We start from the raw sequence: 22,200 nt of genomic DNA on the forward strand, positions 1-22,200 counted from the left end.
CACTCAACTGCCAACTGATCACGTGAGTGGGTGGACAAGAGCTGCTTTGACCGCAGTGCGGGACACGCTGGACAATGAAACAAACACACTGGCTGTTTGAAGAAGAGTGTGTGCTTTTTACAGTTGGTGTCTTGGTGAGAACAGAAGAACACACAGAGAACAGAACAGCAGCTGCCTGGCAATCACTCAGCTCCCGAGATTTTTCTGTCCTTTTAAGTTTTAAACCGTCATTCTCGTTTTCATGAAAGGTAATGTAACATTACGTTTCCATAACGATTACCAATTAATTGTGAACTTGTGGGTGTGTTTGTTTGCGTCTTGGTCTAAAAACAAAAAAAATGTAAACGTAGAAATGTATTAGCCTTGGTTTAGGTCTAAAGTAATCGCGTTGACTGTAAAATAAAAGCTAAGACGTGGGTTAAAACGGAACAATAAACACGTATCTGTTTTAAAAGAGCGTTATTTCGTCAGCGAAGTTTAAATCGAAGTCCACTGAGCCCGACATGTAAACAACGAGCTTTAAGCTCACGATGTGACCCGTTCAATAACTTTTATCCAGCTAGCATTTGTTAGCCGTGTAGCACTTTAGTGTTAGCACTGGCAGTGGCAGCAGTAACTGACTGGCGTTAACAAAGACATGCGATGATACATTTAAATCAACGTTTTCATTGTGTACCTCTCTACCAGTGTGCGTGGTAGTCCGTTGGATCTATTATAGGAGACACTAGCATGCTGATTGAATGTGTACTGATTCTCTGATGGGACCGCAAGACGTTTGTCAACAGATTATGTAATACGAGTCAATGACATGACATGTGCTCTTGGTATTAATGCTGCCTGCTGTTGAGTGTTGGCCCACCACAAACATCTAAATCGAGGACGTCTGTCTGATGTTGTGAGGTCAAATAAGTTGGGGTTGATGACTAAATCTCGGTACCCTAGCTGTTTCTCAAGGTCGGGTGTGGGGACCACCAGGGGTACAAATGAACTCGTTATTATGGGTCTATTACATAACACTGATTATTAAAATAGTCAGTGTTATGTAATGGACCAATTGCAGATCATCAATGCTAGTTCATGTCAAACTGGGAGTAAAAGGTAATATTTAGTTATATCTTAGTTAGTTGATATGATCTTGCCTGGTTGTTTGACCCTCCGTTCAAGTATCGAAACCAAACAATCCAAAAGTATTGTTTTGTGCCTCTGTCTCTCAATGCAGTCTATATAATTTATTGTCCCTCTTCGCAGTCAGGTGACATCGTGTGAAATGACCGCCCCACAGAGATACATGGAAACCAAGCCGACAGGTATATTTAAGTAAATAAATATTTAGATATGTAGTGTTAATTATTAACAATCAATGAGTGATTTGCAGACATCTGCTGGAAATGCCATTTAAAAAAATATATATAATAGTGTGATTGGAATGACCAACTGTGTCATTGTGTCACATTTCTAGTGCGGTTTTGTGACTTGGAGTGGCAGACGCCAGCGGTGTCTGAGAAGTACCAGAGCCGTCTGGGCAGACGGCCTGGGACGGCGGACAGCGGGGACACTGGTCTCGGCGCCTCGACATCTGACAGCACAGAAGGTGACATGTTATTATTGCTCTGAGCCTGACTGCAGCGTGTTGTGTGTGTGTGTGTGTGTGTGTGTGTGTGTGTGTGTGTGTGTGTGTGTGTGTGTGTGTGTGTGTGTGTGTGTGTGTGTGTGTGTGTGTGTGTGTGTGTGTGTGTGTGTGTGTGTATATATCGTTGGCTTGGATTGTTTGTTCCTCACTCAGCACTGCTTAATAAAAGTCACATTTAGACCATGATGACACATATTCTCTGTTTACTTGTATACCGTGGCTCATCGTGGACTGGTCATATTATACACTGCAGTGGTTCCCAACCTTTTCCCCCCACTTGGAGACCCCCTTTCTTAAACTAACCAAAGCACACGCACACCCTGTAAGCTTCCTGGATTGGCTATTTTTTCTATTTCTAAAACTCTTTGAATATATATATATATATATACATATATTCTTAAATATTTTGAACTCCCTCCCTGCACCCCCCCATACAATGACTGACATCACAAAATTGGGATGCCAGTTTGAAACTTAAGTGGATGAAATCAAGTTCTGGCTCATTTTGTGAAACATGATCCCAAGGGGGGCCCCTGACCCCTGACCCCCAGGTTGGGAAGCCATGTAGGAAGGTTAGACAAAACAGCTGGCTTCCCCACACAGTAATTGCAATTACTATGTAGTTGTTAGTTCTTCAGGTTGTGTGTGATTAACTTTTAAATGGACAGTACACTATTTAAATCTTAGGCTATGGAAGGGAGGGGAACATTCTTGGAATGTCTTGTCTGGCCCTGCATGCAGACAGTGAGAAAACACACACACACACACACACACACACACACACCTCCCCTTCTGTGTTGTGATTGGAAAAAGGGAACATCATCTTCTGGCCTGTGTTGTTGTCCCTCTAACTATTTATAAAGTGAGAAATGTGCTCATGATCCAGGCATGCTCTGGAGATTTGCAGAGGTAGATTATATACCGAGCCAAAAATGCCCCCATCGCTCTATGGTTCATACCTCTGGTGTTTATAGTCTAATTAGGTGGACGGGGTGTGGGGTAGAGCGGATGCTAGGATTGGATGGCTAAATGGAAACTGGGAACCCTTGCCCCTTACCCATAATGTGACCGGTTACATGCAGAGAGTGTCTGTAATGCCAGGCTTTTATAAATGGGAACAGGATGAGTTGAATGTGGAGTCAAATTAAGGTTGCATCAGTGCGTCGTTTTTGTTAGTGTTTTTATTACGGGTGTTTGTGTACCGGTATGCCTTTTAGAGAACTGTTTCTTTTACAAGGCGTAGTTACGTTTTGTTTTTTTATACCGAACTGTCAAGAACGCTCATGTTGCTGTTGTAGCTTGGTTCTCGGGTTGTAATTGATAACTGCGCTTAGCAACACAAGTCTTGAGTCTTACTTTAGCTTTAATGATGGGCTGTGTCTGAGGCTGTGTGGTTGTACACGTACAGTGCAGTCCAGAGTTTGAACTTTTGTGTGTAAGCGGGGGTAAACACATTAACCCTGACGTCCATATTTTGGGAAAATATAAAATGTTCAAGCTCACATCAACTCACTTTCAATATTTGTTGTACGACTAGGTTTATGTGGTTATGTGCAGTCAAAATATTGTGTTTAACCACTTGAACCCCAGCATCTATATTCTGGAGGGAATATTAGCCCAAAATAGCAAATCTGAAGCTTGCAACGCTTTTAGATCGGCTAATTTTGGTGTACAAGGAAGCAGAGCCAACTCGGGTCTGTTTTACGGAGTCTTGATGGCTTAAGTAGTGAAATAATAGTTTAAAAGTCTTATAGGCTATACTTTATATAAGTTGACTGGAAGATGTGCCAGATTGCTAGCTGTTTCCTCACTGACAGAGTGGTTTAGACTTGTTCCAGGCAGCCAGCCCTATAAATCAGTTGAGCCTTGGGGCTCCTTTTGCATTTGAGTATTTTGTTTTTGTGCATGGAAACTCAATGTCGTTGCCAGAATCGTCTTGCTCATGCTTGCTAATTGTTATTCCTCCCAGTAGTTGCTAAGCACTATCTGTCGTGGTCTGAAAGAACCCATACAAAACTCCTGTTCACTTCACTGGTTGTTTTTGGAGATACGCACACAGATTACACACACACACACACGTGTGTGTGTGTGTGTGTGTGTGTGTGTGTGTGTGTGTGTGTGTGTGTGTGTGTGTGTGTGTGAGACGTGTGACTGGGAGGGGCCAAGGTGCTTAAATAAGCGGCTCCCACAGATCCTGTCTGTAACTTGAGCGCTGGTGGGCTATAAATACCCCTAACCTTTCCTCTGTGTGCCTGTTTGTGTGTGCGGTTGCTCAGTGCTGTGGTACAGGGTGGACTGGTCATTCTCTAGGACAATACTCCGTTGGGCACGCTGCCCCTGCCTGCCCACTGTGACTGGCAGTCAGGTTTTAGCTTTGGGCTTCCCTGCGTTTCTTTCGGTGCCGCCCAGAAATGCAGAGGGAGGAATTCTGTGCCGACTCAAAGCATTCTGGGGCTCACCTCCCCACCTCGGATGCAAGAAAATGCCACGGCTAAGTTTACTAACGTGTTGGAGTGAGTGTCTGCTGGTTAGAAGTGTTGCGCAGGTCCGTCAGGTTTGTACTGCTGTTTTTAAGTGGTCGTTACATAACAATGTGAGTGTTTGTGCCATGGTGGCAGGTGGACCTGAGCTGTTTTTGGCTTGGCTTTGCTGTATGCTTCAGGGCACTGAGTGTGCACTGTGCAGTCACAGAAAGTCGACTGTAAGGCTCCATATTTTATGGAAATCGCTTGTGTGTGCCTGTCTAATCTTGTAAGGTGTCAAGGAGTTGTCCCGTCATGCACTATTAGGGTGAATGACCCTTCAGGCAGCAAAAAGCCCAACCATCACTTGTACTGTGTAAATCACAGATGGTGATACTGGTAATACAGGTCTGTACATTTGATGCATTTAAAGTGGCTACCTGCTGAGTTTATTTACATGGTTTGATTTCCTAGTACTATTGGTCTACTTCTAGGTCATGGTCTGGTTTGTTGCTACTTGCTAACCACTTTATCCAGTGGGTCTAGTCTAGATCTAAAAGCTCACAATGCGACGCATTGCAAGCTTGTTGCAATATTAGCTGAATGTTCACCCCAGAATAGGGACACTAAGTCCATACACTCTGCTGTTGCTACTTGCTACTACGTCCACATAACCACCTGAAAATAACCACCTGAAAATAGAGTGAATGGACTGCCCTGCTACTATACATAGGCAACCTGCTCTAGTTTTGTTGAGCAATGTGAATGTGTGTCTACATGTGCGTACCAACTGTACCAATTGATTTATCTTGTTATACGGAAACCCTTGAAGGACCACCCATTTACAACCTGTCTTCATATAATTGGTCCTAACTCCTGAGTCCACTCCTCACCCTAATGCTCATTATAAGATGGTATCATGTCATCTATACTGTCTTAGAGGAGGGCTGTGAACTTTTCAGAAACCTGCCTACCAGTGACAACATAATCTGTAACCTGGTTAATTAATGCAAGAACAATGGCTTCTTTTTTTTCCTGCTAACTTTTCAGGAATAGAAAGTTCCTACTGGCTTTGCACCACTCAGTTCACATGGGTGTGATTTGTTTTACTCTTGTGTTGTTGCACCCCTCTTCAACAGACCTGGAGGAGACCTGTGTTGTTACAGGCAACAACGCCTGTGTTCCTCGCTTCACGTTTGCAAGGCCCTTAAGTGCTCCATTTGTTTTTCAATGTGCACAGTTTGCAAGAAACACTCCAGATTTTGACTCTTCACTCCCACTTTTGTCTGTTAGATTTCTGCAGCACGCGTAGCAGCCCTTCCTTCCAGCCCATCCGCAGTCAGATCCCCATCCCTACCGCACATGTCATGCCGTCCACGGCCGGAGCACCGGCCTCCAAGCCTCAGCCCCGCATCCCAGAAGAGGCCCAGGCTGACCATCACAGGCCTTCCTCTGGCTCCAGAACCTCCAGCGGTGCCAGCTCCAAGTAAGCCTCTCGCCAAAAACAAAATCTTGTCGATTGCCGATTTTATTATTTAGCGGCATCCTTCTCATTGATCTAATTGATTTCCTAGTACTATTGGTCTACTTCTAGGTCATGGTCTGGTTTGTTGCTACTTGCTAACCACTTTATCCAGTGGGTCTAGTCTAGGCCCCCTAATGTCTCCCCCCTCTACACCAAATATCTGCGCTGAAAATTGGAGCTCTAAAAGCTCACAATGCGACGCATTGCAAGCTTGTTGCAATATTTGCTGAATGTTCACCCCAGAATAGGGACACTAAGCCCATACACTCTGCTGTTGCTACTAGTCCAAATAACCACCTGAAAATAGAGTAAATGGACTGCCCTGCTACTATACATAGGCAACCTGCTCTAGTTTGGTTGAGCAATGTGAATGTGTGTCTGTCTACATGTGCGTATTTAACTGTACCAATTACTCTTGAAATAGAGCAAAAATAGCCTGTAAATTGGCAATTTTTTAACGTGTGTGTGATATTAAATGCTTAGCCTGTTTTGGCCTTGGTACATTATTTATTTTGATTATCAGTACCGGCCATCGTCAGTCATTTATTTGTGTGACAAAATCATTAACTACAAATTTCATGATGGTGACTGACAGCCCTAGCTCCAAGTCCTCTCTCTCCAAATCGGCGTCCTCGCCCAACCTGGACGCGCAGTCGGGCGTGGGAGCGGATCCCCTGGGGCCCAAACCAGACTGCCTGAGCCGGTACCGCAGCCTGGTCAACGGCCTGGACCACTCTCTGTTCCCCGCGGGCGACCAGACGCATCTCGGCGAGGCCCAGAGGTTTGACACGCCCGCCATGGAGCCCACAATGAACCAGTCGGCTCTGCTCGGGAGTCTGTGCCCCGACGTCCGACTCAGGTTGCAGATGACCGGGCTTGACTCGACGGAGTGTGTCTCGGACGCGTACAGAGGAGCAAGCATGGAGCATTCCTATAAGGTCCTCCCCGAGGCCAGGCCGGGACCGTCTGACCCCGGCTGCGTTCAGAGAGGCGGCCACCCCGGCGTGGCTGCGTCGGCCGGAGTCTATCCGGGCTCCCTGGGGCTGCAGACACAGGCTCTGCTAAGGGACCACGCAGGGGCCAAGGGCTACGAGGCCTTGTTGCAGCAGGACAGATGCGGGGTTGAGCTGCCCAGCTGGCAGCAGCAGCAGCAACAGAAGCAACAGCTGGAGAGCCTGCGTCTGCAAGTGGAGCAAATGCAGGTGTGTTGTTGCACCACGGCACAGCAGAGCAGGACATTAAGGTTTAGACTACTAGACCAGTGGTTTTTAACTTAAAAAAGTTTTTATAAAAAAGTTCATATAAAGGTCCATTATTTATTCGGCATCCACACCACCATTTGATAAGATTTTGCCTCCAAGACCCAAAATGTAGAATACTGTATTTTCTTTTTGTGATTTTCATCCACAAAAGATAAAAGGCAAACGCGGATCAAAATAACAATTCTAATTGTGTACAGTTCTTGTAAATGAAGTAATGTAGCCTAGAACCCCCTCAAGTACCACTGGTTGAGTGAGAACCACTGTACTAGACTACTAGAGCAAGAAACGCCAAGGTTTTGGTTCAAACTGCAGGCAAATAACGGATTTGTGTCTCAAATGACTCCAACATTGTGATTTAGATCTGAAGATGTAGATCTGCTATTTTTAGTGAGTAACACTGTCACATAACATGACAAAGTAGAATTCAGACTTTACTGCCCGAGTGTCCACACACTTTGGACATCAGTTTTTTTAAACGCATTTCAAACCACTTATACATGTGGTTCAAATGTTATTGGTTAATGTTCAGACCTAATAAAAAAGATTCCATTCTGACTTGGACTGCGAGGAAGAAGTTACACATCTAATATGTTCAAACGCATGTACACTAGTCTTAACGATTGCTGTGGCGTGTGTGGGTATAAATATGCTTAATAATAATCAGTATGTTTGTATGACAGTGTCATATTGTCAGTCACCGAGTGAAATTCCCGTCATACATTAACCTTTTACTATGAACGTGCTCGTACTCTCCACTACAGCATGGGGGAGTGAATACACTAACCAGTGTATACACTATGCAAATGTGCTTGTAATGAATGAATCTCTTGAGGCCATTCACTGTGGGTTTTTACTTTACATTCTACATTGATGGACTAAGTTATCAGTCGCCACGACTGATTTCAGTCATTTTTTATTAACTAATTAAATTATTAAATGGGTCAAAGTAGAAATACATGTTCTATTGCTTAATCCCTGCACATGTACTGAAAATGCATGTCGTCTTGTTGTTGTTTTTTTGTTCATAGTTAATGAATGCTGGGGTGGGCCAGTTCTCTTCTGTGTACGCCCCCTCCCCACACTTGGAGTCTGGAAAGTGGGACTCTCTGGTCAAAGCCAACGAGGGTTTGTTGAAGGAGAAGGAGCTCGTCATAGAAAGGTAAACGCACTACATTAGTGAGAATGAGCCAATATTTACAGATCTCCAAATATTATATTGTCATTTGTCGCTGTCCAAGACGGTTACCTTTTTAGGAAATGCCTGCATTCAATGCACTGTAGTTATATATTCACGCTAAGCTCTTATTGCTTTTTATTGATTCAATATTTACAAAACCCACAGACAAACGTAACCACTTTCAATCATTGGCCAAAATAGCTATTCTTGCTACTTTTGTCCAAAAATGTTTGGCTTTGCTCTTTGTCCGTTTTACTGTTTATTACAAAACATACGGTACATTAACCACCGCAACCCTATTTAAAGATCTATAAATGCAACTTTGACTTGAAAGTACATTTTTTTCCAACCCTGGTTGTGTTGCAGACAGAAGCAGCATATGGGCCAGCTGGAACAGCGGCTGAGAGAAAGCGAGCTGCAGGTCCACGGAGCCCTCCTGGGGCGCGGCGCGTCCTACGCAGACATGTGCATGCTCCGCCTGCAGGTGAGCTGCAGCGTGGAGTCGGGTTAAAGTCATTTGGGTTCCATAGAAGCCAGCATGTCTTCTATGCAAGCATGTTGCAGAGCAAAAATAGACGATCTACAGGCTCTCGGCGCATTGAGAGCTTGTAGATGAGATATTTTGGGTAATTAATTTAAGATCGGAGCATTTGAAGTAGTCAAACTAGCAAAATGTTCAGAAGCATGTTCCATAGAATCTTAATGTCTCGGATATACAGTAAAAGCATATCTTTCACCTGGTTTGCAGTATGTGGAACAGCAGGACCCACATTTACAAAACATACGGCCTATTTAAATAAATTGTGAAAATAGCCGACACATTGTCAGATTGTAGATCGGCTATTTTCTAGACTAAAATTCCGTTGTTTGTCAAATGTCTACATTGCAATATTAAAAAGAAAAATGTAAGTTGTATTTTGAATACTGAAATATTTTTGTACTTTTCAATACTTCAGAGTTAGAGCCAGTACTTTTAACTCAAGTACTTTGTTGAGAAACGTTACATTTGTGGCATAATATTTTGACATGGAGTGTACTTTGACACTAGCTCAGGGCTTGTCCACCACAGAGTACAGTCACACGTGCAGAACAGCGTGTGCGTATTATTAAACACAGGCGTCAAAACGAACGGCGCCGGGTGGAAAAGTTCACGGTAACCTTACCTCTCCTCTCGCCTGGTCATGTTACAGGAGGCTCAGCGGGAGAATGCGTTCCTGAGGGCTCAGTTTGCTGAGCGGACAGACTGCGCGGCTCAGGAGAAGGCCGAGGCGGAGCGGCGGTTGGGCTCCGTGGAGGCGGAGACGCGCCGCCTGACCGACAGCCTGAAGGAGAGCGCCGACCGGCACGTAGAGGAGCTGCGGAAGCAGGAAGAGAGGGTCGGCACACGTCATTTCAACTGATATCATAGCGTTAAACCCATTAAAGGGGCATTCCACTCACAACAGCTCTAAGGTATATTAATGACATAGTAAAATGTTGAAAATGAGTGGAATGCCCCTTTAAGACCTGAGGCGCGATTCTACAAATGCTGTTCTGACACTTTGAAGATTTTTTTTAAATGATAAAAAATGGAAGGTGTACATTTAATCCCTAAATACAAGTATTTATGGGAAAATGTTTAATTGATTTTCTTTCCGTCTCTATTCTTCACTTTCTATCCCCGAAACAAATGTGACTGATTTGAATAGCGATAATAGCCGATCTACAAGATGCGTCACATTCTATGCTTGTAGATCGCTTAATACTTTTTGGAAATGTTCACCTATTATGACATGGCCAAAATGGGAACTGAACCCATGAAGAACCTCTCGTTACGCTATACACCAGATTGACCGTTTGTTAATGCCGCTGAGAGCACATGACCGTTGGCCATAACGCCGTCGCTTGGCTGTGCGTTTGCAGATCCGCAGTCGGGACAAGCACATCAACAACCTGAAGAAGAAGTGTCAGAAGGAGACGGAGCAGAACAGAGAGCGGCAGCAACGCATCGAGACTCTGGAGAGATACCTGGCCGACCTGCCCACCATGGAGGACTACCAGCGGCAGAACAAACAGGTCCGTGGCTCTGGTGTTCTCTGGTCGCTTCCGTCGTCACGGATTGCACCCGGGTGTTCTCTGGTCGCTGTGTAAATGCACCATTTACCCCGTTAATGAATGCAGCCGTTCTCGCTGGCTGCACTCGGGACAGCAAGAGTTGTGCCGTTCTGGGATCAAGTAGGGCTTTAATTTACGGGTGGGGGGGGACCACAAAGTTAAGTTATGAGAGGTTCCTTCTGCTGGACAACAACGAGACTGAGTGATTTGTGTGTTCAGCTGCTGGACGTGGAGCAGCGGGCGGCCCACCTGCAGGGCAAGGTGAGGGAGCTGGAGGTGTGTCTGGAAGAGGCTCGCTCACTGACCAGAGAGAAGGACTCGCTGCTGGACGAACAGAGATGCAGGGAGAGAGAGCTGCTGGCCACCGTTACCAAGTACAAGAACACACACAAACACACACACACACACTTTAGCAATTTATTCATGTCCACAAATATTAAGGTACAGTAAAGTTACATTCACAAAATCATGATGTGTCTCTTCATGATACAATAAGCATATCACACTCAGTACTCTATAGGTATATATAAGTAACCGTGTGTCCTGTAGTGGCTACCAATTATGGCAGAGAAGGCACATCCACTCAAATCCATTTATACAGTATACCGTTCAGTAACGGTGCGTCTTGAAAGATCAACCTATATACTTCTTTGACTGGGGTCCTCCAGGGTTCTATCCTTGGGGCCCCTCCTTTTTTCCCCTCTACACCAAATCTCTTTAAAAGAATCCTTGAAATGAAAACATGTTGCGGCCCACTGGGTTAAATGCAACTGTTGTTTCAGTTTGCAGGAGCGTGTGCAGGAGGGTCTGGAGGACGGAGCCCGGCTACCCTCCCTGGATGTGGAGACGCTCCGAGCAGAGAACGCTGTCCTGAGAGAGGAGCAGCACAGACTGAAGAAGGTAAGAACGCTGTCCTGAGAGAGGAGCAGCACAGACTGAAGAAGGTCCGACCACATAAAAACTAGTTTTAGTTGACTGAATATCATATTTAACTAAATCTAGAGGTGATTTTTGCAGATGAAAATGTATTTTGCTGTTGTAAGTTGTAACGCCTGATTTTTACAACTTTGTTGCATGCTGAAAATAGCCGAGCTACAAGCTCACAACGCTCCGCAACTTGTTGTGGGCTTGTACATCTGCTATTTTCAGAGTGCAACCAAACATCAAATTACTTAAATGTACTGGATCTCACTAGTCCCGCCTTAACATTTTAGTCTAGTTTTAATTTGTTGACGAAATTGTCAATATTTAGTTTTATTCATAATCGCTTAGTTTTCATTCTTTTTTCAGTGAATTAACACTGTCGATGAGCAGCTCTTCTCTCACAAAAGTCTATTTTCAGCTTGAAGTGCTCCACCCCTTTAAAAAAATTAAAAACTCTGAATGCAGAGAGTGCTCAAACACGGTGCTCTGTGTTGGGAAGAGGCCTGCTCCAGCGCTTCTTTACCATAGAAATGCAGAGCATAAAAGTACTTCTGTGGACCGTCACTGGACACGGCCGCTTAAATGTGATGCAATAGTTATATTATAGAAACCACAATGCTTTTCCAAATAAATGTAGCCCTGATTCCTCTCCTTGCAGGTCATTGAGAAACAGCTGAGGATGATGGAACAGCTTGGGGCTCAGATCAGGGTACGTATTGTATTCTTCCATGTGAAGTTCATCTACATTTGGTATGAAGTATGACCATTAAAATTGGTATGATTGTGCATTTGAGCAGAACTTGGAGGAGCAGCTTTCCCAGGAGGAGATCAGCTCCCATGCTCTGAGAGAGGAGGTGAATGCCAAAGAACAGAGTCTGCAGCAGCTCCGCACCGCTATGAAGGAGGTGAGATAGACGCACACACTCATGTTTGTATTACTTTCTTTGTGAGAACATAAACATTTCAGAACGGCAATTTTATGAATGCCATTCATACAGTATTTAGCTATTTTCGGTGCATGACACCTAGTATAAATCAGGCAATAAATCTAACCCTAACCCCGGCTTAAACCAACCTCTAAATGCCCATTTCTCTTATGAGGACCGGTCAAAATTCCCTCACAATGTTCATTTTAGACCTTACAGGCTCAACTTATGCAATTTAGACATGTAGAGATAGAACTCTATAGTGTATACGCATAGTTTACACTTACACTCTTTTTATGTATTTGATGTATTACCATGTGTTATTCTGCTTACTGTAAATCGCTCTGTATTGCAAAAACAAAAAATTAAGTTGGCTATACTTCTGGGGGCACTTGGCCCTCAAAAATACAGTAATAAAATTATACACGCATACATACACATGAACTATGACACTGTGTTGACCTTGACGTGTGCATTTCAGCTGTCGGGGCAGAACCAGGAGCTGCTGGACCAGAACCTGACCCTGCAGGAGCAGATGGGAGACCCAGAGTGGAGGAACCTGAGCAGCACCATGCAGCCGAGCGGCGCCCGCCTCACCCAGAGGCTGCATGCAGAGATGTCGTCCTGCCTGGGTGACCTGCGCTCCCTGTGCAACGTGCTGACCCAGCGAGCCCAGGGACGAGACCCCAACCTCTCCCTGCTGCTCGGCATCGCCCGTAAGTCACTCCTCCATTGAATGTTTTTCTCCAAGGACACCTTAGAGAAGAAGGGAGATGAAGCACTACATTAGCCTCGCGTTGCGTTACGCGTTGTATTATCACACAAAACATTTGGTGGCCCCCTGTAGTAACTCTGCTACATTATAGCATTCAGCCACTGACTAGACGTCATGGTTTACTGTGGATTTTTCAAACGGGTAAGAGGTGTAGGAAGCACAAGTCGTTGTAAAATCACAGTAATCTTGTCACATGGGTTCTTGCTTTCCTACAAGAATATCATACATATTCCATTGGCATACCCCAAACCGTTGCGTACCGGCTTTGATCACCATGGTCGGTGTCATTGTTGATTGATTCAACTACCAGGTCAGACTTGACTTGGACATTTATGCGTCTGGTACAGCCCTGATATGTTCCAATCTAAATCAATGCTAATAAGATTAATAAAATATAGGTAATCAATGAAGTGAATGCTGTGTTCTCTCCGCAGCACCCCCTTCCATTGAAGAAGGTGTGGAGGACTGGCTGAGTCCAGAGGTGTTGCAGAAGAAGCTGGCAGACGCCCGGCTGCTCCGACAAGACGTGGAGGAACTGCGTACCATAGTGTCTGACCGCTATGCACAGGACATGGGAGAGAACTGCATTACCCAGTAGCCCTCCTTCCATAGTGTCTGACCGCTATGCACAGGACATGGGAGAGAACTGCATTACCCAGTAGCCCTCCTTCCATAGTGTCTGACCGCTATGCACAGGACATGGGAGAGAACTGCATTACCCAGTAGTCCATCCTCCTGGTCCTGGAAACAAAAAACCCTGTCGACTCAAAGCTCCTCCTAGAGCAAGTGGTTCTCAAAGTGGGCTCCAGCAAAAAAGAGTTTAACATGCCGTCAAAATCTGTTTTAACAACTTTAACACTATATGCATCGGCTATTTTCAAAAACATTTTTAAAACATTTTAACATGCAACATAATTTGTGACTGTCCCAGTCACACAATATTTGGGGCTTGGGGTTCTGTGGCCAGGTACAGATCCTTGACATGAACATGTTTGAGCATCACTCTTCTAGAAGAATGCCAGTGACCAGTAAATGAATGACGGACAGATGACTTGATTCTGATTTGGGACGGAACAGAGGCTCAAAATGGGACGTCTCATCATCCACTGGTCATTATCCTTGTCACAATGCTAAACTCCGCAAGATTTGGCAATCAGTGGAAGCTGAACTCTTAATACTTGATATTTGTAGCAGTATGTAGGTTGTGTCTGGGGTGTTGTTTTCATTTTTTTTATTCATTGTCATGACATTTTTGTGTCTGTTGGCAAACACTCGTCCACATTGTTCTAGTGAGCGGGCATTTGTGCAACTATGAACCTATGTAATTTATTTTTAACCTTACTTTCCCTCTTAGGGGGAAGATAAACCAGGATGTGGTTGACAATCAACTGAAGATATTTTGATCTGTATTTTTTTTTAGTGACTTTCGGGCCGTTTCGCACACCAAGCACGAGAACTATAACCAAAAAGTAGATGGCGGAGTTCACATAACTATAACCAAGACGATGGTGAACAATCTAGTTATTGTTGTAGTTCTAGTGCTTGTTGTGAACGGCCCTAATGGACCGGGTAATGTTACTGACGAGCCATTATTTAAAATGGTGGGCACTGTAACGGATTGTGATGTCGATTGGAGTAACAATGGTTCAGAGTACAAATCCTCAGTGTCAATGTATCCATTTGTAACTCTTGTTTAATTTAACTCTGTGTGTACAAATGTACAGTCTCAGAGGATTTTACATATTGGGGCTAGAAGACTAAAGCAACTGACACCAATCGGCCTACTGCAGTTGTGTGGTCAAAGGGACCGTCCGAAAACGGCTCTATGAATGTCGATTCTTTATTTTCTTTCTTTTAGGCTCTCTGAAAGTCAACCTGTGCCTTTTCTGTGCTGCTGTTACAGCCACAATATCAATGCATTTAGACCAAGTCACCACAAAGCGCTGTACCCACCACCGTTTCTCTTTTTCACGTGATCTTACTTGGTCTATCGAGCAACAAAACAATCAATACATTCCTTGCCTTTTGACTGTTATGGCTACTTTGTCTTGGCTTGGTGACTTGGCTAGTTAAGGCCTTTACACTGTTGTAAACCAGGTTACTGAATGCTTTCCACTTAAATTAGTTGTAGCAGGCAGGTTTATGTAGATTTGGCAGAATGGTGGTTCTCAAAATGGCGTCTGGGGACCCTAGGGGGTTCCAAACAGACCCTTAAAGGTCTGTAACTCTTGAGTTATCGGAGTCTTTGAGATTAAAACATTTGAGAATCACTGCTCCAAAAGCATGGCAGACTTTGTCAAGTTTGCAGCTAACGTCCAGTTTGATAGACACTAATGACTGAACGATATAGCGTTCAATCATTAGTGTCTATCAAACTGGATGTTTGATAGACAATGTATACATTATCCTGGCTGCAGTATTGATTTAAGTTTTTGTTTGTGTTCACAAGTGTAATGTACAGCATTTGTTGGTCCTAATTTATTACTGTAACATCTCACTTATTTAACAAGCATTACATAATAACCTGCAGATTAACAGGAATACCAAGTTTTCTTTTTTAGAAAGCCAACTACTGCATGCTCCAACATCTCAGATCTTTCTTTTGCTAAAATGGAAAAGATGTTTATATTTTCATATATATTTTTTGTTTTTGACTAGAAATAAAAAAATGTTTTGAATACTCTTGCCCATTCGGTTAAATATATTTCATTACATTTATTTCTCTTCTCTGCAGAGGAGGCCTAAGCTATGTTTCACCTATTTCAATTGAAATGAGGCCTGACTAGTTGCGTGCCAGTGGTGCGTGCACACACCAACAGCAGATATACAAGCTCCCAATATGTTGTGCTTTCAGCTATTTTCAGTGCACAACAAATATGAAGTCGGCACACCGTGCCAAGGATTGCTGGTGTGAGCTAGAAACGTAGGCTACTTGAGATGGCACAGTGCCATTGATTAGGTATTCCTGTTGAAGTGGTGTGCCCTTGCATTAGCTATTTAAGAGCCTGAGAGACATGGGGACTCCTTTTACTGAACACTCCAAATACTATCAGAAGAGCCATTTTACACAAATATCAGACATACCCTAACTTGATTTCCACAGGACAGTCTGACATGTAAAATTACACAGCAATGCATTTCACTTTAGCTACAGTTAGGGACTTTTTTGGCTATGGCAATTCGCAAAATGGTGAAGGCAGAGGGATGCTAGTCTGACAACATGGTAGTGTCTAATTGCCATACAATACTAGTGGTCTTTTTTCCCCCGCCTGCACATTATGACTGGCCCACCAATGAAAATCTAAAAAAAAGAAGAAAAAAAATCTGGAAAATGAAATAAAAATAAATAAATCTGAATGAAGTTATCTTTAATTACATTATTATAAGTAATACTATTAGAGTTGTACTATTACTCGAACGAAAATAAAAGCTTGGGGGGGGGGGGGGAGATGCAATGCAAATGAAAGACATATACTGTGTATCCCTATTCCCTGACATAATTTTATAGCTAAACGGACAGAATTCTATTTTATTTGAATGATGAAACCCAGCTGCCATTAATAGTTGGAAATGGAAATTGCGGAAATGGAAATTGCGGAAATTGCAATTGCGGAAATGGTGGAAATGGAAATTGCGGAAATTGCATTTCAAATTGCGGTAATTGCGGAAATGGAAATTGCGGAAATTGCGGAAATGGAAATTGCGGAAATTGCTCTTCAGTTATAGCTATCTATTTTCAGGTAGATTGTTTTATTTTACTCAGTCAGCCATATCACTACTCATTTTTTTTCATGAAAAAGGTCATAGCTGGGTAATCTATTTTCAGGCAAATTGTGTTTATTGTATTTTATTTTACTCAGCCATAACAATTTATTTTCTGTTAACCAACTTGCTGACTGGCAGGCAGGCAGACAGCTACTCATAGACTGGCAGACAGACAAACAGCTACTCATGGAGAATTGGACAGGCAGGCAGTCAGACAGCTACTCATAGACAGGCAGACAGACAGCTACTCATGGAGAATTGGACAGGCAGGCAGACAGCTACTCATGGACAATTGGACAGGCAGGAAGGCAGACAGCTACTCATGGACAATTGGACAGGCAGGAAGGCAGACAGCTACTAGTGGCCCTAGTGGTGATTTGGTCTGTGTATAATCCACTGTTAGTGTTTTCCAGTGCTGATGGTGGGACTGGCAGTAGAGATTGGAGGTGACACCTGGGCCAGTATAAAAGGAGAGAGAGAACAGCCCACAAGCTCTGTTGCCATTGTAACAAACACCACATGCTGCTGAGACCCTGTTTTCTGTTTTCCCAGTGAAACAATACTAGACAGACAAAGTCACTAGTCAGATAAAGTTGATAGTCAAAGTTATACTTTAAGCAACTCAACTCATATAAACCACTGTCCAAGTATCCCAAACCATTTGCCTGCATACTGTTTATAAATCAATACATTGAAACTGGGACTCAACTGACGCAAATTACAGCAATGTTGCAATGAGCCATTTACACGTCACATCTATAACCATAAGTGTTCACTTCGTAAATGTGTGTCAACCCCCATCCTCTGCCAGAGAAATGCCTGCTGCCTCTTAAGGTTACATTAGCCTATATCCTTATACTACAAGCTTATACATCTTTGGGGTATTCCTGAATCTTATGTCATATTATGGTACATAATTATGCAATTCTTAACCCATAAGACACAGTAGGCCTACAAGAGGAAATATCAGATTCCACTAGAAAGCTGAAACTAACTTCATATACCTGACATTATTACATTCAATCATTCCTGATTTTTATATAGAAGTGTATAATTGTAAGTATCTAAAGGGGGATTTTTTATTTGATTTTACGTGGAATCTACTGCATCTTTTTGATGTGTACACACAGCAAATCAGAAATGGTGAGGCTGGTGAACTGGCAGCATTTTGGATGTCGTATATAGACATGGTTGACATTGTGCTTGGCTTGGTTCGTGCAGCTCGGGAAGGCAACTGGGACTTACCGGTACATCTCCAATCAGTGCGTGCCATGATCCCATGGTTGTTTGCATATGACTGTGTGAATTATGCACGACATTTGCCTATGCACGATGTAGCATTTTCGCTGGATTGTCGCTGCACAATGGTGTCTAAATCTCTACATTGTGAAAATTTTCCTGCACTTAGCATGATATTTTATTTTGGGGGTTTCATTTGGAGGCAAGTTATGTGCAATATCCAGGAGGGGCTGAAATTCCCAGATCTGGACAGCTTGTAATAACGTAGCCCATGAATTTAAGTCCCTCGGTTCTACTAATGGGGCCATTGGAGATTCCAAAGAACTGTGTACAACACAGTCAATGGACTGGTTTCTGATCTGGTTCCATGCTTGCTTGCTTGCTTGCTTGCTAATGCTTGCTTGCTTGCTAATGCTTGCTTGCTTGCTGACTAACTGGCTTGCTCACTGCTCTGTCTGAGTGGAGAAACAAATCTGAGCTCCAGTCAAACTGGGGATTAAATAGGGCTGGCTTGATTGCAGGATGATTGTCTCCAGGTGGTGTCCACCTGCCAGGCAGGAGGCCCAGACACGCCCACTCCCAGAACTAGGTCAGACTGTGAGATGCTCAACAAACATCTAACATAAATTACTATCAGTGAAATGAAAGATATTAATGATATTTACATGTGAAGTTGTGAACAGTAACTTGTAACTTTCTAGGGTAATTTCCCAGGGGTGGGGGATCATTCTATGCCATACTTACCTACTTTTTGTTTTGTTTAATAATTGTTATATTTCAACATCAGGGAGTCTTTTGGGTACACTGTAATGCTAAATGCAAGTCTCTAAGTCTAAATGTAATATGGTGGGAAATACAGCCCATTTTGTGACCAAAGGAAAAAACGAAAATACTAATTTGACCAATTTTTTAAATTATTACTCTTGTATATCTTTATTCTAGATTCCCAATGTTTTATAATTCAGTCCCCATCAATTCCAGGCATAGTTTATTATAAGGATATTATATGAAAATGAATAAAAAAATGAGAATTTCGGTTATTTCTCATATAAAAGTGGTGGTAACAGGTAGAAAGCTACCAAGTTGGTAGTGCTACCAGGCTTAAATGATACCATGGGCATGTGGGAACATAAAAATCATCATTGGAATTTGCCACCAGAATCTATCAACCCCACTGGCCCATGTACTAGTTTGTCTACTTTCTACTCCGATAATTCCAACTACTGTGAAAAATGTTGACAATGATATTTAGATGCATTTATTTTCGACCACATGTATTTCCCAGTATAAAAGCTGTTGTCCTGCTCCTGCAGCAGTTTATGGAGACTCATAAGGAGAGCTCACACTGACACTCACCAGTCACCATGAAACATGAGTAGGCCTGCCCTATAGCATGGTGAGGACATGGTGGTGGGGCAACACATGAGTTGAAGTAGAAACAAGCAGAAACAAGCAAGGCATGGCATCTCCCCCTCCCCCAGAAGATCATCCTATAGATAGATCAACAGCCTATATATGTATTTATGTACAGAATAAAGATAGAACAGTACACTATTGGCAGCAGCCAAGTTGACACTGTCGTGTCTTACAGAGCAGCTTAATCGGCAACAGTCTTAGCTGGCTTGGTCTCGTCCAGCTCAGCCTCCAGGTAACGGAATCGACGGTGGCGACGCAGGACCTCGATAGCCCTCTGCTCTACAGTGGAAGGGACGATGCCGAGGTCTTCCAGACCTGGCAGTCCCGGGTACTTCATGTCTGTTGTGTGGAACCTGTCTACTTTGTCTGGGGTGGTCCAGGGCTCAAATGGACTCATCGCAAAAACATTTGCAAGAAGGTGGTAAAGTGGCCGTGGTAGTGGGTAGGCCACAAAAGGTCTGTGTGCGACGGCATAAATATACTCCACCAGGTCATGAAGCAGATAACGTTTGGGACCAACGAGGGCATAAGTCTTCCCGTTGGCATCTGGGTCTTTGACGGCACTGACGATGGCCTTGGCTACGTCGACCACATGCACAGGCTGCTTCACTGTCTTCTTCCCCATGGCGATGAGAGGCACAGCTCTGCCGAACCAGCGCATGTTGGCAAAATGATTGAAGAATCTGTCCTCCCTTCCAAACATCTCAGAGGGCTTCAGGATGATAGCGCCAGGAAACTCATCTCTCACAGCAGCCTCTCCCACAGCCTTGTTCCTCAGATATTTGGAAGGGCTGCGCATGTCTGCGTTCAGGTGGGACATGTGGATCAACTTTGTGACGCCAGCCTCCCTGGCTGCCTTGGCGATCCGCTGAGGGATGGACACGAATACGTCCTCAAAGCGACAGTTCCTCGTCTCCCACTCTCTGCCCACCAAGTTGATGACGACGTTAGAGTGTTCCAGAGCCCTCCTGATGGAGTCTTTGTTCTTGGCGTCCCACTCCATGAAGATGATCTGTCCCAGGTCTCCCATGGGCCTGAGGTACATGAGGTCATACTGATCACACCGGTAAGGGATTACAATCTGAGAGCCCATGCGGCCCAGTCGGTTGACCACATATCGACCCAGGAAGCCTGTGGCCCCAAACACTGTGGCGAAAACTCCACTGGAGGAGGAGCGACCTCCTTTCCCTTTGGGTATAACGGTGTGGTCACTGTGGTGGATCTTCCTCTGTTGGACTGTTGCTGGGATGGCCGACAGAACCACAGGGGAACAGGAGCTTGTTATCTTAGTAAAGGCACTCGCAGGACGGCCGACTAGCACAGCGGTCGCCATTGTTACAACTACAAGTGGGGTGGACCTTGGACGAGACAACTTTAGACGAGACAAATTGTGATTATCTCCAGGGGGACAATTTGTGTATATCAAATTGCTCTATATCACGAAGAATATGAAAACAATATACCGGTAGTGTAGAAAAGGTAAGTGGTTGACTAGGACCAGGAACATACCAGTGTGTCCAAATAGAATTTGGACACACAATCTCCCTGTGATACAAGGGTTAGGATTTTGAGGGACTGTCAACAAGGGTGTGGAGACTAGTAATGTGTCTGAATTCCATACAGTGTTGCAAGGTTATTCTGGAAGACCCTGTAGAAGGGGAAGAGACTTAGATAGTCTGGAGGTTCTGCAGGAGCTCAGTCTAATGTATGCAATCAGTAGAAAGTGTACTATACAATAGGTCCATCTGACTTTCTCTTGTTGTCGTGATGTGGTCATGATGAGTCATCCCATGCCCATTTTGGGATGGATATACCTGATCATGGTTAACTGTCCCAAATATGGAGTTCTAGATGGGTCCTAGACTCCTAGGGCTGTATTTTGCGTGTCTTAAGTACCAGGTCTTATTACTTAACTTAAGACTTGGAGGCGTGGTCAATGCTCTTTTGCCACTCAGAATAGCCAAATGGCATTGATCACGCCTCCAGGTCTTACGTTAAGTATTCTACAACAGGTCGGTTCGAGGAAGCAATCTGATTGGTTGAAACAGTTTCTAGCCGTGGATCAAACCAGCACTGTTCACCACCTAAAGAATTCAGCCGCTCTGTTTTCCCAGAGCGCTAGCAAACTCGGTGGCTAGGCTAGCTAGTTTCTTGGGACATTTGTCTATGAACGGGATCCCCCACCCACTCGAGTCAAAATAAAAACCCCTCAAAAATAGCCGATATACTGTACAAGGACACAAAGCCGGCAATGTTGAAAATGTTGACCCCAATTATTTTGCACTCTTGTGCTCCTCACATAACTAAACCTGTATTAAGACGGAGACAACAGAGACAACAGAGCTTCTTAATAGAGGAATATGGCACAGTTGAGAAGCAGGAGTTAAACTATTCATCTGGTGTCACCGTGTCAGTGACGTCAGATGTGGAGTTGCTGGCTAGCTCCATATATGCATGTCAGTGTCGTGATCTTCATATATGGAGATCCAGGTGATGATAGTCAGCTCCACAGATCCATGTGTTGTACCAACTTGGTTCATTTGCAAGTGTGACTCTTTTTTAATTGACGTTTTCAGGCATGAAACAACAGATCTTCTTAATACGGCACAGTTGAGAAGCACGAGTTAAACTATTAATCTGGTGTCAGTGAGGTCAGATGTAGATTTGCTGGCCGGCTCCATATATGCAGATGTAGGTGATGATCCAGTCTTCTGGATGTACAGTATGTATGGCTATCAGTGTCATCATCTTCATATATGGAGATCCAGGTGATGATAGTCAGCTCCACACATGGAAAGAGATTCATGTGTTGTACAGTACCAATTTGGTCTGAGTCGCGTCAACATGAGATTGTCAAAATATGGTTCTTATATGGAGCGTGTCACGAGGCGTGACTCACGACATTCCCATATATGGGCTTACTATTGATAACATCAGGGATCTCCATATATGGGCATAACAGGGATTGTAGGTGCGACGAGGCGTGACGTCACGAGGGGTAATGG

At 43.9% G+C, this 22,200-nt stretch overlaps 2 protein-coding genes across 3 annotated transcripts; one reads left to right on the forward strand and one right to left on the reverse strand.

The window, feature by feature from the left end:
• Positions 1 to 136: 136 nt before the first annotated feature.
• Positions 137 to 15,455, forward strand: cep85 (centrosomal protein 85). 2 transcript variants are annotated; one of them, XM_080768563.1, is made up of 15 exons: positions 137 to 248; positions 1,249 to 1,307; positions 1,460 to 1,591; positions 5,386 to 5,578; positions 6,213 to 6,819; positions 7,908 to 8,038; positions 8,423 to 8,540; positions 9,247 to 9,432; positions 9,959 to 10,111; positions 10,370 to 10,524; positions 10,933 to 11,050; positions 11,733 to 11,783; positions 11,872 to 11,979; positions 12,482 to 12,716; positions 13,210 to 15,455. In XM_080768563.1, the coding sequence occupies exons 2-15, from the start codon at positions 1,268 to 1,270 to the stop codon at positions 13,371 to 13,373; spliced, it is 2,391 nt and encodes a 796-aa protein (XP_080624689.1). In that variant the 5' UTR covers positions 137 to 248; positions 1,249 to 1,267; the 3' UTR covers positions 13,374 to 15,455. The 2 variants fall into 2 exon arrangements, with proteins under 2 accessions (XP_080624689.1, XP_080624690.1); XM_080768564.1 differs by lacking the exons at positions 137 to 248; positions 1,249 to 1,307; positions 1,460 to 1,591 and adding an exon at positions 3,901 to 4,184.
• Positions 15,456 to 19,376: 3,921 nt separating this feature from the next.
• On the reverse strand, positions 19,377 to 20,528 carry LOC308318688 (NADH dehydrogenase [ubiquinone] 1 alpha subcomplex subunit 9, mitochondrial-like; the record flags this gene model as incomplete). The annotated part of the gene is made up of 1 exon (XM_080768312.1): positions 19,377 to 20,528. One exon carries the CDS (start codon positions 20,526 to 20,528, stop codon positions 19,377 to 19,379), a length of 1,152 nt encoding a protein of 383 aa, XP_080624438.1.
• Positions 20,529 to 22,200: the final 1,672 nt, after the last annotated feature.

Source organism: Protomyctophum bolini (assembly GCF_963924005.1).
Source record: "Protomyctophum bolini genome assembly, chromosome: 7".
Taxonomy (NCBI): domain Eukaryota; kingdom Metazoa; phylum Chordata; class Actinopteri; order Myctophiformes; family Myctophidae; genus Protomyctophum; species Protomyctophum bolini.

Coding starts and splice junctions, on each gene's coding strand:
- cep85 (XM_080768563.1), top strand. CDS start 1,268: ATGACCGCCCCACAGAGATACATGGAAACCAAGCCGACAG. Junction 6,820..7,907: donor TGCAAGTGGAGCAAATGCAG/GTGTGTTGTTGC, acceptor TTTTGTTCATAG/TTAATGAATGCTGGGGTGGG. Junction 9,433..9,958: donor TGCGGAAGCAGGAAGAGAGG/GTCGGCACACGT, acceptor GTGCGTTTGCAG/ATCCGCAGTCGGGACAAGCA.